Here is a 17870-nt window from a genome sequence, read left to right as displayed (position 1 = left end):
ATCCACCGCTTTCCCTACTGTTGCGCTCACTGGAGTGGGAATAGTAATTTTTACCACTACGCTATCCAATGCTATCTCTACTCCTGCGCTCTCTGGAGTGGGAATAGTAATTGTTACCCCTACGCTATCCAACGCTTTCCCTACTGTTCCACTCTCTGGAGTGGGAATAGTAAAGTTAACCCTCTCGCTGTCCTATGGAAAAAATATTGTATATGTTTTGTTTATATATATATATATATATATATATATGTATATATACATATATATATATATATATATATATATATATATATATATATACATATATATATATATATATGTATATATATATATATATATATGTTTTACTTTTTTTTTAAAGGTACATTAATTATTTATTAATTTAAGTTTATTTAAGTATTTTAAGTATGTTTAAATTAATTATATTTATTATCATATTAGTTTTAAATTACTTTTAAGATATTTAAAAAATTCGATATTTTGACTGTCTATATTTTTTCCTATCGATATTTTGGAGTCGATATTTTTGTACTTACCTGTCTGTCGACAGGAAGTCGATATTCTGGCATTCTATATTTTTACCTCCATATTTTGGCAAGTCGATATTTTGACTGTCGATATTCTGTCAGTGATCCGTTTCAGGGGCCAAGATACAATACTTTGAGCTAAAAACATGTTGCAAATGTTTTGGTTTCTGTGGTAAAGTTTATCAGTGTTGGTTCTGTAGAGAGTGAATACTGAATTTCCACACCTCTGTCTGAGACAAGCTGACTGCGATTCATCATCCTGCTACAAGACCTGTCCAGAAGGCCCCACATCTGAAATCTTCCATTGATTGATGCCTGGGAAGAAGACATGCCAATGTTTTATTGCAGCTGTGTGATTTTGGTTGGTCACCTCTGCTTGCGAAATATAGGGCGTGTTCCAGACTGTCAAGAATTGTATGTTCTAATTGTGCGTTGCCCAACGTAGTTAGTTAGAACATTTTTCAATTTATCTGAGAGCAGATACCTCTTTTTCACTCTCTCAAGACTAGGTGATCACTTTTGTTCAAGCTCAAAGAGACAGATTCCTGAGTAAATCCTTTCTCATTTATCTGAGTAAATCTGTATTTAATTCTGCCTTTAGAGACTTTATTTGCCCATACCTTCTGCTCCATCTGCACTCATTCTTTCAGCTTCTTAACTTAGCATGCTCGGGAATTTTCCTTTAGGGGAAACTGAAACTTGCTTGATTTGCTTATGCTGACATTAAAAAGCCTGTCTTGCATTTGCAATTTTTTTTTATCATTTTGAACTATACTGACCATTATACATATATAATGATTATTGACATGATTACTTTGAATGATTTGGATTTGTAAATTTGCTAATGTGAAATAAACCTTCTTTGCTTTGCAAATCTACTATTCTCTGTCTTCATTGTGGGCCTTATGTGCTTCATCTATCATTTATATATTGTTGATTAGTTGACCTTACACCTCAGTAAGGTATGAAAGGTCCATCCGCTTAGGTGGAGCTTGTACTTGAGTTTGCACCAAGGATCTGCACAGTGTAAATCCTAGCCTGCTGCAACAGCAGGATCATTTCTGTATTATTTTTTGAGATTGGTCTGCAATTGATCGAAATAATCTCTTACTTGTTCTGTTATGTTTGACATAGATGGAACTGCATTGAATAGTTGTGTTATCTTCCGACTGTGTACAATCATGTAGAATCCAGAAGCAAGTCCCAAAAACCATAAGAATGAATCAGCAGACATTTCGCACATTTTTTCTACTTCCATTGAAGCTAATTGCGCGAGACTAAGGGGAATACTTATAAGCCCCATACGCCACCAGAGCGTAACTTCTTTTGACGCTCCGGTGGTGTAATAACATTTCCCATATTTACAAGATGGCGCTAAGCCACTTAATGTGGCTTAACACCACCTTGTAAATATGCCTCTTTCCACCCCAGTCCTCTCTGACAATGCGTGTTGCAGTGGGCATTCCACTGCAACACCCATTGCTTTTTGATGCTGCCCCAGATCTACAACGCCGAGGCAGCGTCAAAAATGAATGCCAGGGAAAACCTGGACTTAGCATGGCAGTAAGAGGAGAAAGAATTAATTTTTCCTTATTTTTTGCTCTTTTTATTTGTGCTGCCTTCTGCAGCTCACATAGAAACGACAAATTGCCATTATTGACTGTTTATGCGCAGGAAAGTATCCCTTCCTGCACACAAACAATCGCTCCTGTAGCGCAGGCATTCTTGCAACATGGCAGCATGGGACCTGAGCTAGCGCTAGGCAGATATTTTTGCATCAGCGCTAAGGAAAACACAGGAATAGTGTTTAAACCTGTCAGGAATCCCTTTGTGAATTTCTGGCAGGTGTAAAAAAAGCTATGTTTATGGATTCATTTACCTATAAGAATTAGGCCCTATTTGAATAGTTGTTAGTCTGCCTAGATGATAAGGCTACACAGAGAGAGCTACTAAACACTTTCAAAACTGTACAAACATCTACCTTGCACGATCTTTGGTAGACATTTGGCCACGAATGGGACATTCATAAAGTGTAAATCCACATTCCTTATTTTCAAGATATTCTTGATATACTTCACTTTTTTTTTTTTACTTAAGTTTTATATTGAAATTGCAATTATAGAGCTAACTACTTCTCTTTTGCGTCAGATGCTTTGATGATAACATAGGGACACATGTACACACGATTTTGCCGGTCACAAACAGGCTGATTTACAAAATCGGACCATTTGGGAATGCAAAAAGGCTTTTTGGCATGTACAAAGCCAAAATAGTGATTCAGTAGCAATTCTGGTTTTGTGATTAGGTATTAGGAAGGGACGTGTTAAGGGCATCCCTTCCTAAAAGCGACTTGCAATGCCATGTACGAATGTCTTGAGACCAAAATGCAGTCGGAAAACATTGACATTTTACCACCTATTTCAAGTAGGCGGTAAGCCAGTCGTTATATGATCATTTGTACTCACAGATAGTGGCCCCAAATAAAAGATACAAATAAATCAATATATAAGGAATCGGTTTGCCACCAAAAACAGTCCTGGGGCGCCATCTAGTGGCACGTCTGCTCTCTACAAAACAATGACTCTCCTCCTAACTATGACACTGGGCTCTCTACCAGTTATTTTTAACACAGCACCACTTTTTACTGCACTGAGCAAAGATATATTCGTATATTGCACCCCGATACATTCAGCTACAGAGAATAGGCGCGATTGTGGCTGTGTGTTCCCTACAGCTATATTAATGGCCAGCCACCACTTTCTTCAGCTTTCTAGCATAACACACTTGTTCTTTAGGAGAACGTTTTATATTCCAACATTTATTTCTAGGTGCCTTCATTTAGTACATTTAATTTGATGGCCTAGAGATTTTGCAGGATTTTAAATCTGCGAGTATGTCTGCAAGAGATGTTTTTAAATCACGTATTCACCACTTTCTATTTATGTTGCACAGGATATATTTGAACGGTCCCCTTTTTTTTAGTGCACAGTAATAATACATAATTTAGACAATTTACCTACGGAAATGATTAACACACTGTCCATTACCAGTTATGCAGAATGGTCAGCACATTTGAGACAAACCCTTGTCATGAGTGTTTATTGTTGCAGGGAAACTGTATCTGCTTGTGCAATTATGTGTCAGTGGTGGTGACAGCGTTTAATTATGGGACAATCGTAATATTTCCTTATTACGTGAAAGATATGCTTAAGAGTGAATTATGCCAGTAAACCGGCATAAAACATTCAGAAATCAGATCCTATTGTCCAGGCGTACTATAAGATGGCTGCTGTGAGAAATCCAGTTGGCAAGGGACCAGAGCAGTTAGAATGTGCTTGGCCTCCATTGCAAAAAGTGAGGTTTTTGCTTCTGGTGTCCTGGGGCCCTCGTTCTGCAGAAACTGGTGGTTAAAACAAGATCCTCTTGGAATGTTCTTCCCCTGATCCCCAGCGACCGCTGCAGGTTATTACAGCACAGTTTTTAAAAGAACCCAGAAAACACAAATATCTCTTACCCACATGGTTCAATTTCTAAGGTGTTTGTTCCTTCTTGTTCTGTCTCTCTACTTTTCTCTCATGTTCTTCCTTTGTGCCACAGTGTAAAAGTGGAGATGGAGTGTTCTAGAAGGTGGGGGCCCTTAAACAAGTCAGAAGTGCCACATCACTCTTCTAAACCTAACTGACATTTCCTGGGAGCAGTCTGCAGACTGGCCAAACCACACAGCATGAAGGGAACTTTCAGAAGGACAGATTCCACCCGATTAAGAAAGCCCTATCCTCTGAGCCTGTTTCCTCCCACTCTGAACGGGGTTCTTCTGACCAAGATCTCAAAGGGCATCCTTGGTGTCACTGGTGCACGAGTTATGCCTTCTATGAGAACCACAAGCCCAGGCTTGTCAGACAGAAACAGCTAATAAACGTATGCACATTTCTACTCCACATCCTTTCTCTTCCACGAGAAGGGCAGTTCTTTCAAATGGGCCTATGGGCCACATGGATGCTTTGGACTGCTAGATGGTCAGCAGAATGATCAGCTTGGCCCAGCAAAGTAGTACATAACCTGAATCTCGTTACCATTATGTTAGACCTGACATCCTTGCTGTGATATTCCCCCAAACCTTTTACCTTCACACTCTGATTTTTGCTGAACCTGTTTTTGTTAGAATCAGTACTCTGTGCCCTGTACCACTGCTAACCTGTTCTAAAGTGCTTGTGATATGTCTTCCAAACATGGTATAGTTAGACTACACCTAATTGGCAATTTACTTTCCTTGTAAGTTCCTGGTAAATGGTTTTACCTGTACCCAGGTCTGTGAATGGAGTGCTACTAGTGGAAAGCAGCATTCATTGTACCACCCACTCGCATAGCCTTTCGAATCATGTCTCAGGTCTGTCACTGCAGCCTGAAGTGAAGTTTTAAACTGACATTTTGACCTGTCAAAATAAAATTTAAATCAGGCGGAAATCTTCCTTAATACTTATAGATCACAACTAATGTAGGTCCTAAAGGCTCACAGGGCAGTTTTGCAATGTATTTAAACATTTGGACATATGTACTTTAGTTTTAAGCAAAACCTTGTCATTTTTCACTGTGGTGAGGCATTGTCTCCCATTCACTAACACTGGGTTACCATATTACATTTAATAAGTGCTTAATGTAGATTGGGAAAACAACAATTGATGGACAGAATGCAGAACAATGCCATACATTCACCCCAGTACAGAGATCTGGGCCTAAATCCATCGTTTTTTTGCACTCCACACCACCCCAGTTCAGACATGGCCATATGCAAATCAGCCTTGACCCTGTGCCTCATGGGAACAGTCCAGCCCAAACTGCCAAGCCATCTCTTTCCTGGACCGGAATCAATCATCTAGGACCGGTTTCTGGATATCAGCCGCCTTCAGCCAGGATGGCTTGACTCCAGTTGTGTGGAGAGCATGGGACTCGCGTCTGAGCATACCCATCCCACTCGGGGTGACAAATGCAAAAACAACAATTGATGGACAGAATGCAGAACAATGTCATACATTCACCCCAGTAGAGAGACCTGGACCTAAATCCATCATTTTTTTGCACTCCACACCACCCCAGTTCAGACATGGCCATATGCAAATCAGCCTTGACCCTGTGCCTCATGGGAACAGTCCAGCTCAAACTGCCAAGCCATGTCTTTCCAGGACCAGAATCAAGCATCCTAGGACCGGTTTCTGGCTATCAGCCGTCTTCATCCAGGATAGCTTGACTCCAGTGGTGTGGAGAGCATGGGACTCACGTCTGAGCATACCCATCCCACTCGGGGTGACAAACGCAAAAACAACAATTGATGGACAGAATGCAAAACAATGTCATACATTCACCCCAGTACAGAGATCTGGGCCTAAATCCATCGTTTTTGTGCACTCCACACCACCCCAGTTCAGACATGGCCATATGCAAATCAGCCTTGACCCTGTGCCTCATGGGAACAGTCCAGCCCGAACTGCCAAGCCATGTCTTTCCTGGACCAGAATCAAGCATCCTAGGACCGGTTTCTGGCTATCAGCCGTCTTCAGCCAGGATAGCTTGACTCCAGTGGCGTGGAGAGCATGGGACTCACGTCTGAGCATGTAGATTGGGAGGAGATAGAGGTATGCTGTTTATACTCAAGTTAATTGTAATTTTAAACCCCGTTTAACGGTGAAGTCAGATTTTAAGTTACAATTTTGAAAATGCCACTCCTAAAAATTTGATATTTTCTTGTCCTAACCAACTGTGACTGCTGCCAGTGTCCTGGGTCACATTACTGTGAATTGATCTGCTGTCGTGGTTTTTGTATTACTACAAATAGTGGGACTAAGGGAGCTTAGTTGTGTACAGAATGGGACATCCTGCCAGGATGATTGGGGAGGGGCTTTACCAACCTCCACTTACACTTCAAAGGGGTCTGCATACTGCACACACAAAGGAACCTGACACAGGCCTGTCCTGCCTTTGGTCGCCCCAGACAGTTAGGAGCCTTGACCAGGGAAGGGGAAAGACTTTCTAGAACTAGTGTTGGGGTGGGACAAAGAGTTGCCCCACACAAAGGCTAGCACCAGGAGTAAATATTGGACCTCAAGAGCAACCTATCAGAACACTTGTGGACCTGTAGAAGAATCAGAAGAAGGACTTCCTGCTGCCAGGAGATTTCCCTGCTGCTTGAAGGACTACCTTGCTGTTTGAGAAGGAAGATTGGACATGCTTGCCTTCATCCTAGAGTGACTCCAAAGGTGCGTTGGCTGACCTACTGTTTGAGCTGCAGTGACAAAACAAGCTTTCAAAGGCCTCCAGCAACTAGGTCTGCATGGACCTGACTGAATCCTGCTGTTGGCCTCTTCTGGAGTCAGTCCTGATTCTTAAGAGGTAATCCCCGGGTCCTGGACATTTGGCTGTCATTAATTTGTGAATATCAAAGGCCCCCTGAATTCTAAGTCAAAAAATTCCTAGGACAGGGAAAACAACAAGTGTGGGAAAATATATTTCCTAGGCATTTATAGATAATATTGGCAGTGCTCCATGGAGGGCTCAACAAAAACATGAAAAAGCAAATATCTAAAAAGTACAGTGTATTTTATTATATGTTCTGTACTGACTTTAGTATGTAGGAAAGGTAAAACAGAATAGATAAGATCTAATTTTTACAAACAATACATAATATCCACGTAATAAATCATCTACAATTAAAAATACATAATACAGCAGTAATTACTACTGTATTATGTATTTTTAATTTTAGATGATTTATTTTTTGTTGAGCCCTCCATGGAGCACTGCCAGTCTTATCTATAATTGCCTAGGATTTTATTTTCTCACATGTGGCTGTCATTATCAGCGAGAGCTCCTCCGAAAAGAAACATAGTCACTGAGAACTGGTCCATTTGTGTTGAAACCCTGCTGCCCGCGATGACAGGCAGTGCGAAGCTCGGGTGAGATTGGCTGCTCTAAAGCAACAACAGCCTGCAAAGACTGCCAACACGAAGCTCCAGCAATGACTGAATATTCATGCTAATGAGACAACCGTCAGCAATGCTCGAGCTGTTCTTTATGCCAAAATCCTTCACCTCACAGCCTCCTCCAACGTGAACAGAATTCTTTGAGCCAGACTTGAGAAGGTAACTTTTCAGTAGGACACACTAGGTTACGGTATTGGAAACGCACTCCATCATAGTTGGCTTGAACTTGTGACTTTCCCCTGGTCTAGCACGACCAGATGACCTTGAATGGCGGTTTGTGCTTTTAAGTGTTTTTCTCCCGTAAAAGTTTAAAATTCAATATCTCTGGTTCTACTGATTATATATTTGTTGTTCTGTTATCATTTTATTTATTACAATTTACTCTACTTTACCAAATTGGTTTGGGATATTTCGTGTTTGTGTTTTCACTTTATTACTATTTTTGTGCTTATTAATGCTATACACATTCCCTCCAAAATAGGCCTGAATGCCAAGTACCAAAGGTTTAAGCACAGACTAATTTAGTGACATTTTGTGGTTCACCCTGACATGGATGGCAGTTGTTGCCTGAGTGAGGTTTCTGACCACCTCAACCAATAACCCAGTTTCCTGTCACTATGTCAGGGAAATCTTCCAATTCGAAAAGTATAAACAAATGAATATAGTTCCAAACTGACAATTAGTAAACGTTTGCAATCCAAGAATCTGTAGGAGAAATCATACCACCAATCACTCTTCTACACTGTCGCAATCAAAGCATACCTGTTAATAACATTTCACCTAAAGTGTGAAAACAGGTAACAATACAGATTGCACATGCTAGCAAAAAGAAAGTGGACATTTATTTTTGTATTCATATAGGAACTCTAAGGCTTAGCCATACCATCATTGACAGGGCTGCCTATGTTCAGATGTCAGACTGAGCCAGACTACAGGCTTTGTCACTCAGCCTGTACAAGTGTGTACAGCCATATGGATGAGTAACTAACACAGCGCCTCTTACTTCAGCCGTTCAGCAGCAAATCTTATTTTAGAAGATGAGCACCTTTGACCTTGTCACCAGGCAGGTCGCTCCTCTTACCGCCACACAGCCCCCTGTGTGACCTGTGATCCGCTCGTGCTGGCCCGCCTACATCGCGACTGAGTTCTGTTTCTGCTGCCGTTTTTTGGTTTGTTTTGTTCAGTGCAGTGCCCTTCCTTTTTTTTTGTGTACCCCTGTGCCCGTTTTGAACCTGTGCCCCCTCTCCTTTTCCCCCACCTGCTGCTGTTTTTTAGGTTTGTTTTGTTAAGTGCCCATCCTTTGTATTCTGTACCCCTGTGCCTGTTGCCCCTGTGCCCCCTCTCCTTTTTCCCCCGCCCTCCCTGTCCACTGCTGTTTTTCCCGCCGCTGCGTCCCTGTGGCCCCGTCCCCCTGCAACGTCAGACTGCACTATGACTCCAGCACCCTCCACGCACTCAACACCGGACGAGACCACCCCTGCTACCAGGCCACCCCGAAGCGCACCCAAGGGCCCTTCACCTGCCAGAACTGCACATTCACCAGCATCCAGCCCACCAAACCACCAACCAGAGAACCCAACCACCTCCGCTGCATCCTCCTCAACACCCGATCCGCTCGCAAGCATGCCATCGAACTCTGGGACCTCCTAGACTCTACCGCCCCCGACGTGGCTTTCCCTACGGAGACCTGGCTGAAAGCCACCTCGGCACCAGACATCGCCATAGCCATCCCACACGGCTACAAGATCACCCGCAGAGACCACACCAACGGAACTGGAGGGGGAATCGCCATCATCCACAAGGACACCCTCAGAGTCTCAACCAACAGCGACGACACCCTTACCACTGCCGAGCACATGCACTTCCAGATCCACACCGACCCCAACACGAACCCTCCGAGGAACACTCATCTACAGACCACCCGGACCAAGACCACAGTTCAGCGACACCATCGCCGACCTCGTCAGCACCCACGCCCTCGCTTCCATGGACTACATCCCCCTCTGGGACCTGAACTTCCACCTCGAGAACAACAACGACGCCAACTCCACCGCCCTGATCGACAACCTCGCAAACCTCAGACTCAAACAGCTCGTGACGACACCCACCAATGCCGCTGGACACACGCTGGACCCTATCTTCTCCACAAGCCCCCACGTCTCCTTCAACCACACCACGAACCCCACTAGACTGACCACAGATGTGTCCACTTCACCTTCAAGAAACCCACCACACACCACCGCACCCAACAGCTGCCAAGCCGCTGCTGGGGCAAGGTCCCCAAGGACCAATTGACTACCACCCTCGCCTTGAGACCACCCACCGACCCCACTGACCCCGACTCCACCGCGATCAACCTCAAACAGTGTATCAACGACTGCGCCAACACCCTCGCCCTTCTCAAGAACTCCACAACCAACCACACCAACAAGAAAGCCACCTGGTTAACCGAAGACCTCCGGATCTCCAAGCGCACCTGTCAGAAGCTGGAGAAGAAATGGCTCCACCACCGAACACCAGACAGCCACACTGCCCACAAGAGCGCCACCCGCAAACACCACCAACTCATCAGGACCGCCAAGAGGACCACCTTCAAGGACCGCCTAAACAACAACGCACACAACACCAAAGAGCTCTTTAGCATTGTGAAAGAACTCTCCAACCCCAGCTCCAACACCAACGACATCCCACCATCACAAGACCTGTGCAACTCCCTGGCCACCTTCTTTCACCGCAAGGTCACCGACATCCAAGACAGCTTCAATCCGAGACCCCCGCACCCACCACCGAGTACACCGCCCGCGCGACCACTACCCGCACCAGCCGCCTGACCGCCTGGTCCAACGTCAGCGACGAAGACACCATCAAAATCATGAACTCCATCCACTCCGGATCCCCATCCGACCCCTGCCTTCACCACGTCTTCAACAAAGCAAGCACAACCATCGCGCCCCACCTCCGGAAAACAATCAACAGTTCCTTCGAGACAGCAACCTTCCTGGAAAGCTGGAAGCACGCCGAGATCAACACGCTTCTGAAGAAGCCCAAGGTGGACCCCAAGGACCTCAAGAACTTCCGTCCCATCTCCCTGCTCCCGTTCCCGGCAAAAGTGACAGAGAAGATTGTCAACAAACAGCTAACCCGCTACCTCGAAGATATCAACATCCTAGACCCTTCCCAATTTGGGTTCCTCAGCAACCAGAGCACCGAGACCGCCCTCATCGCCGCCACTGACGACATCAGGATCCTGATGGACAAAGCAGAAACAGCCGCCCTCATCATCCTGGACCTATCAGCTGGTTTTGACACAGTCTGCCACCACACCCAATCAGCACACCTCCATGACGCCGGAATCCAAGAGAAGGCCCTAGCTTGGACCACTTCTTTCCTCTCCGGCAGAACCCAGAGTGTCCGCCTACCACCCTTCCGCTCGAAAACCACCGAGATCATCTGCGGCGTCCCCCAGGGATCCTCCCTCAGCCCGACGCTGTTCAATATCTACATAGCACCGCTCGCCCACGTCGCACGACAACATAACCTCAACATCATCTCCTACGCCGACGACACCCAGCTGATCATATCCCTCACCGAAGACCCCCACACCGCCAAAGCCAACGTCCACAGAGGAATGAAGGACATAGCCGACTGGATGAAGGACAGCAGACTGAAGCTGAATTCAGACAAGACGGAGGTCCTCATTCTCGGACCCATCCCATCAGCCTGGGACGACTCTTGGTGGCCCACATCGCTAGGCACAGCCCCAGAACCCACAGACCACGCACGCAACCTGGGGGTCATCCTCGACTCCACCCTCTCCATGACCAGGCAAGTCAATGCCGTCTCTGCATCCTGCTTCAACACCCTCCGAATGCTCCGCAGGATCTTCAAGTGGATCCCTCCCGACACATGAAAAACCGTCACCCAGGCCCTCATCACCAGCAGACTCGACTACTGGAACGCCCTCTACTCAGGAACAACAACCAAGCTCCTGAGACGACTACAACGAATCCAGAACGCCTCGGCACGTCTGATTTTCGACGACCCCCTGCGCAGCCACATCACAACCCATCCTGAGAGGCCTGCACTGGCTCCGAGTCAACAAGAGGATCACCTTCAAACTCCTCATCCACGCACACAAAGCACTACAGAACACCGGACCTACATACCTCAACAACGGACTCAGCTTCCACATGCTCACCTGAAGCCACACGAAGAGATTGTCAAGGGTAACTTTGTTTATGAAGAGAAGAATTTGATTTAAACTTTGTTACTCATAAATGTGCATTAAAATATTGTGACTATAATTGTTGCTTGCTGTTCCTCATTTTTTTATCATTCACATGTGTTTTATCTGACTGAGCATGCTTCTAAATTTTCAGGTGTACCCTTAATGTTTGCATACCTACTGCTATCTTGGTGGATAACTGTCCACAAGCTTCTGGGTGCCATATAGTTAGACTGTGTCTCCAGGACTTTTTGACAGTGCACCTGAGTCTGTACTATGGTACAGGAGCATGATCAAATATGCCCCTTCATTCACACGGAGCTATACCCCAATTAGTCCGCTACTGATCGAAGAGCTAGGTCTTGAGAAGTCTTCTGAAAACCAGCAGGTCCTGGGTCTGTCGTAGGCTGGTAGGGAGAGCGTTCCAGGTCTTGGCGGCGAGGTAGGAGAAGGATCTGCCGCCGGCGGTGGTTTTTCGGATCAGTGAAAGTGACATCAGGTACCCTTCTATCTTTAATCCCATTACAGGGGTGACCTCTTGTGCCCAGCCTTTACCACTAAAAGCCTCTTACACACTCCAGAGAGGTTAGAAGAAGAGAGTCAAGCGAAACTGTGAAACTTAATAGGGTCTTGAATCCTGTTTAGATTTAGTTCTGCCATTTACTTCATGACCTCTGAGACCAGGGAAATCAAGGGCAGTACAGGGCTACCAGATGGCAAGTTAGTGGTAGTTGATGCCTCCTCTAGGAAATCCTAAATGATTTTACCAACCCCTCACTGATTTTACAGGTTTTGTGAAGATTTTCTTTAGCAATTTAAATATCTTAAGCATATTGCCATAATCAAGTACCAGCTGACAAGATTTCCTGTTTAACAAGTTATAACAAAACATTATAATATTGTGGGAGGTTAAATGAAATCATTACAAACATACAAGTAATACAATAGAATGAAGCCACCAAAATGCTTGACTTTGTCATTTGGCCTTGGTATGGCTGTCCTAGTTTTACAAAAAGCAAACAAGCAGTAGCAATGCCAATAGGTCTGGTTTTATAGGAATGTTTTATGGGAATATGAAGCATTTGATAAATAGCATGGGAATGCGTATGTATTTGTGTGAAAGCTCAGTACTGTAGAATAAAATTGCTGTAGATCAGAATGTAAGGTGACAGTTGCACTGCAATAGCGCTAAGTTTAACACTTAGGGCCAAATCAGGCACCCTTGCACCAGAGTGCACGGGTGTCTGTGTGCAGTGGAATATTGGTTATGTGTAGGAAGGTGTCCCTTCCTGCACTAAAACAATGCTAAAATGCCATTTTGTAACTTTCATGTGTGCTACTTCGTGCAGCACACATGAAAGTTACAATGGCATTTTTTAAAAAGGTTTGTTTATGTACAGGAAGGGGCACCTTCCTGTACATAAACAAACCAGGGCATTTTGCTTTTTCCATGTGTGCTGAACAAGGCAGCACACATGGAAAAAACAAAAACGAGGAGAAATAATGCATTTCTCCTCGTTTCGTCAACTGAAGACCAGGATTTTCCTAGTCTTAATTTTGGTGCTGCCTCCTATGTGCTCCACCATTATACATAGGGAGCAGCATCAAACACAATGGGTGTTGCGGTGGAAGTCCCACTACAACATCCACTGCACACCCCCTTCACAATAAACATAGCGTGAAAGGATGCCTTAAATAGAAGGCAGAGGTAAGCCACGTTAAGTGGCTTAACGCTGCCTTGTACATAGGGCAAGGCCCCTATCGCCACAGGAACGTCACAAAAAGTGACATTCCCGTGACGATAGGGGCTTGTACATATGTCCCTCAATATTTTGATTATTGTGGATATAAGCGAGGAGATATATCTTCCATGGATGGTATCATCCTCGTAATATTTAATATTTCGTTTTAAATCGTGTTCATTAAGCATTGCATATATAATGCACCACAAAAAAGTAGATTTAGTACCCTTTTTTCCGCAAAACCCAAATGTTATAACTTTTCACGTTATTACCTTTGGAAACCTGAAGACATTGGTAAATCTGGCAAAGCTTAAAATAAACAGAGAAGTCACTAAATTGGCCAAAAGCACACTTCAAAAAAGATGCATATCGCTATTCATTTCTTCAAGTCCATTGTAGGGCTTTGTAAATTGGTAACACAGCCTCACATTTTACACCTGTTACATTTCTCCATAAACACCCCAACACTCAATTAGTTCTCTCCAATAGACTGAGGTCATTGTTCATGCTAGACTTAGATCTCAATATTTTCTGTCTCACCCATCAGGAATTCTCAGTATAAGTGAAATGAATCAGAGATTGCTATATGAATCCTATGCTGCCACCTTGTGGTCAAATTTGAAAACCACACCTTGTTAGTTCCGCTCATATCTGCATCATGTCACACCTGCTTCGCTCTCGCTTTAAATTAGTGTTAAACGAGGTAGTGGCTAGTTTGTATTGCCTTCTTCCACATAAGTACTCTCACAAGGCTGTAAATTAAGAGATAAACCAGATGAATGCTTAATGTAAGCTTTGATGACGGTCTTACCTCTTTCTTTAGCTCTTCCTCATCTTCTAGTGTTAATGCTGCCAGCTGCCTTGCTCTTTGCTCCATCAGGTTGACGTATCTGATTGGATTGGATAGTGCTTCAATGACATCTAGCAATGAAATAAAAGATATCTTATTGGGAGCTGATGACCAAACAAAACCCACAGGACACTCCAAAGAGCCTGCAGCACTATTCAGGCAAAGGTTCGAAAGGAAAACACGTTTAAATTGTTACATCATAGACAATGAACACACACATTATACTGGTAAAACCGGGACATGGAAATTAAATTGCACGTGTGGCAAAATATTGATTTAAAAAGTTCTAGTCCCGGGGGCAATCTAATGCAAAGATGCTGTTTTCACATAAGAGGCATGGAGGATGAAACTGACGCAATGAACAGACTGTCTGATCTGAGCGACTGTTGACATAGAGCAAACAGAAAATGAATGCATGTAGGGTTAGGAGATGCTGTTCGGTCTGTTCACTTCTACCAAGGCTATATTTTATGCCTGTGGATCGCACTCCGAATTTTTCAGGGTATTTGACAAACCACTGAAAAGTCTGATGATTCCGAAGGCTAAACGTCTTTAGAGCTGAACATCAAATATAGTTTCTGCTATTTTATATGATGGTATACACACATGAAAAGTATTCATGCATTGGGCCTATTTGCTACCAGCTTTAAGTACATCAGTTATTAATTTGACCAATCCCAGACCTCACTTGATCAGTTAAGATAGATGACCCAGGCATCAGTGGACAAAAAAAACAACTTACATAGTTTCCATTACTCCCTCATCTCTATCCTCCTCGGCCCGGTCCTAACTTGTGAGGTGTTTAGCCTCTGACAAAGATTTCCACGCTAGGGATCATAGATCCCTTCAGCGTATAGCTGTCTTCTATCTCTATGATAGAAGCATAAAGCCGTACCCCTCCGGTGTAACCTCCTGATTTTAGGTCAAGCCTGGACAGCTCATGCGCTGCTCTGGAAGACATGCTGTATTCAGGTATGGACTTGAAACTCCGCCTATTTCTGCCCATCTTTTCAATTGCTCCTGTTACTGTCCTTTCTAAATGGTTGCTTTTGATTCATGAATAGGCTTAGTAGTCCCTCCTCAGTACCGCCTTGTTTGCATTTGTAACCTCCCATAAGGACTTGACTTTTTACTTGTGTTGTTACATGGTCTGTTTTATCTACAGTCTGTGAGCACAATTTTCCATAATGATTTTCCTCTATTGCAGGCCCAACGTGCTTTCCTGCAAAGGTGTCCGCTTTGCCTCCGGGCGCAGCACTAGAATGTTAGCACGGCAGCCGTGTTTACATATTTATTACCAATAGCGGCCAACCTGCATCTTTTCATCTACGTTATTTTTTATTTCATCATAGCGGCCATGCCCCTTACGTTCTTTTTTTTGGCAGTGCAACACGCTTGCTCCCCATTCCTGTTCCGCACCCCGCCGCCACGCAGACCTTTCATCATTAACAAAAACATGGGCATAGTAGCGTCCCATGGGGCGGTGAGGCGGGCGGGGGAGGGGCAGGCTGGGGGGTAGTAAACACCGGAATATGGATGAACGGAGGTAAGTAAACATTTAAATGAATAAAGCGAATGTTGTTGCGTGCACTTCATCGCAAAATGCAATGCATCTAGCGGAACGATATTCGATTTATGTATTTAACAGCCTGATTCATCATACTCCTGTTTTGCAAGCCCCTAATAGCGATTCATAGCGAATCGCTATTAAGGACTCGCAAAACGGGATTCATGTAGGAATATGCAAAAAAAATGCGATTCCTACTAATTCCTTATTTGCGATTAGCAAATTGCTAATCGCAAATAAGGAATAACTTCCCATTCATTCCTATGGGCCAAAAGGCCCATAGGAATGAATGGGGAGTATTCCTTATTTGAGATTAGCAATTAACTAATCGCAAATAAGATAGCGATTGAAAAGGTGCCAGGGGTGTCCAAAGGACACCCTGTAGCACCCCTTAAATGCTAATATGAACAGGGGTTGCGCACACACATGTTCAAAGGACATGTGTGTGTGCAACATGCAACTCAGAAAAATGCTTTTAAAAGCATTTTTCTGAGTTATCGCTATTTACCACGAGGTTTGACCTCGCGGTAAATAGCGGCCCGAATTTGCGATTTCGCAATTTTTAAATGGATGATGAATTGCATTTAAGGAATCTCAAATAGAGATTCCTTAAATGTAATCCATCGCAAATTTGCGAAAACGCAATTACCGATTTTTGCATTTGGGATGATGAATCCCAAATGCAAAAATCTCATTTGCAAAGGGCCAGATTCTCAGAATCTGGCCCTTTGCGAGCCGAATTCAGCTTCATGAATTAGGCTGTAAATGTTTACTTACCTCGTTCATCCATATTCTGGTGTTTACTACCCGCCACCCTGCCCCTCCCCCTCCCCGCCTTACTGTCCCATAGAACTCCCTCCACGGGCTGCTACTGCACAGGCAACACGCTTAATATTTTAGCAAGTGCCCACTTTTATAATTGTATTTTTGTAACCAGGAAACTAAGTAAACAATGGCAGATGCACGGTCGCCACAACTCTTATTTATACATAGACGCTTATCCTCTTTTATATTAATAACATGGTGCTGCGCTGTAGCTTGAAACATGGCGCCCGCTTTTTTCTTGCCATCGCTGGTTGCACTCTATTCTCTATGCTGCAAAAAATACTCAACGCCTTCTGTCCATGCCCCAGTCCTTTTACGTCCCACCTCGAAGGCTACGATTCACTAGACAATGTGTAGACATAACAAGCATTTGCGATGCAATAGGCCTCGCATTTGCAAGATTTTGAGCTGTTGGCATTGTAAATGACAATGCCTTTCATATATGTGTTTTGAAAACCTGCAAGCAATGACTATAAGTATAAAATGCACATTAATCAAAGGCATTGTCATTTACAATGCCAGTAGGTCACAGTTTCGAAAATGCAAGTCCTATTGCATTGCATATGCTTGTTTTTCTCTGTCCTCGCAGATCAGAGGTAAGCCACACTGTTTTGCTATTAGGTTTTATGCTTACTGTGTTTAAATATTTTCCTTACCATTGTTGCCGGGTGTTGGGCTTGGGCCTTTTTGACTGGCATGATGGTAGTGATTTTAGGCCTCTGCGCACTTTAGCACTGTGGCCCAGTGTAAAGTGCGTGCACACTCTGAGTGGGTGTGCTGAGTTGGCCTGCACTCCCATTGGACTGCATGGGGAATATGTGTGTCCCTGGTAGCTCCTGGTGTGTGGGAAGTGCAGGGTTGAGTTTGGTATGTGCGAACTCGTGAGATTAAAGGCTGCGCGATGGTGTGTGCGGATTTATTGTATCTAGTGTAGAAGTGCCACTTCTAGAAGTTGGCATGTCTGTGCAGTAAATGTGAAGTTGCTGTCTGGCTTGTGATTGGCTGGAGCTGGCTGGTGTGCCTGGCTCTAGGAGTCAGGACGGGTCTGCCCCGGTGGTGAATGGAGAGATCTGCATGTTAATGGCAGGGAGGAGTGAACCTGGGACCTGAATAAGGCTAGGCCTTCCCACCACAATGCTGGCTCCACCCCCTGTGGTGCG

The 17870-nt window shown here is 44.2% G+C and overlaps 1 protein-coding gene across 3 annotated transcripts in view; it reads right to left on the bottom strand.

The window, feature by feature from the left end:
* Positions 1-17870, bottom strand: part of PLCB1 (phospholipase C beta 1) — a 2298721-nt gene that overhangs the window by 594017 nt on the left and 1686834 nt on the right. For all 3 annotated transcript variants that reach the window (XM_086927697.1, XM_086927698.1, XM_086927696.1), the window contains exon 23: positions 14280-14389. In XM_086927697.1, coding sequence (XP_086783823.1) covers positions 14280-14389 — 110 coding nt within the window. The remainder of the gene's footprint in view (positions 1-14279; positions 14390-17870) is intronic.

This window comes from Lissotriton vulgaris, chromosome 6 (assembly GCF_964263255.1).
Source record: "Lissotriton vulgaris chromosome 6, aLisVul1.2, whole genome shotgun sequence".
Taxonomy (NCBI): Eukaryota; Metazoa; Chordata; class Amphibia; order Caudata; family Salamandridae; genus Lissotriton; species Lissotriton vulgaris.
This window is presented reverse-complemented; position numbering and strand designations above follow the sequence as displayed.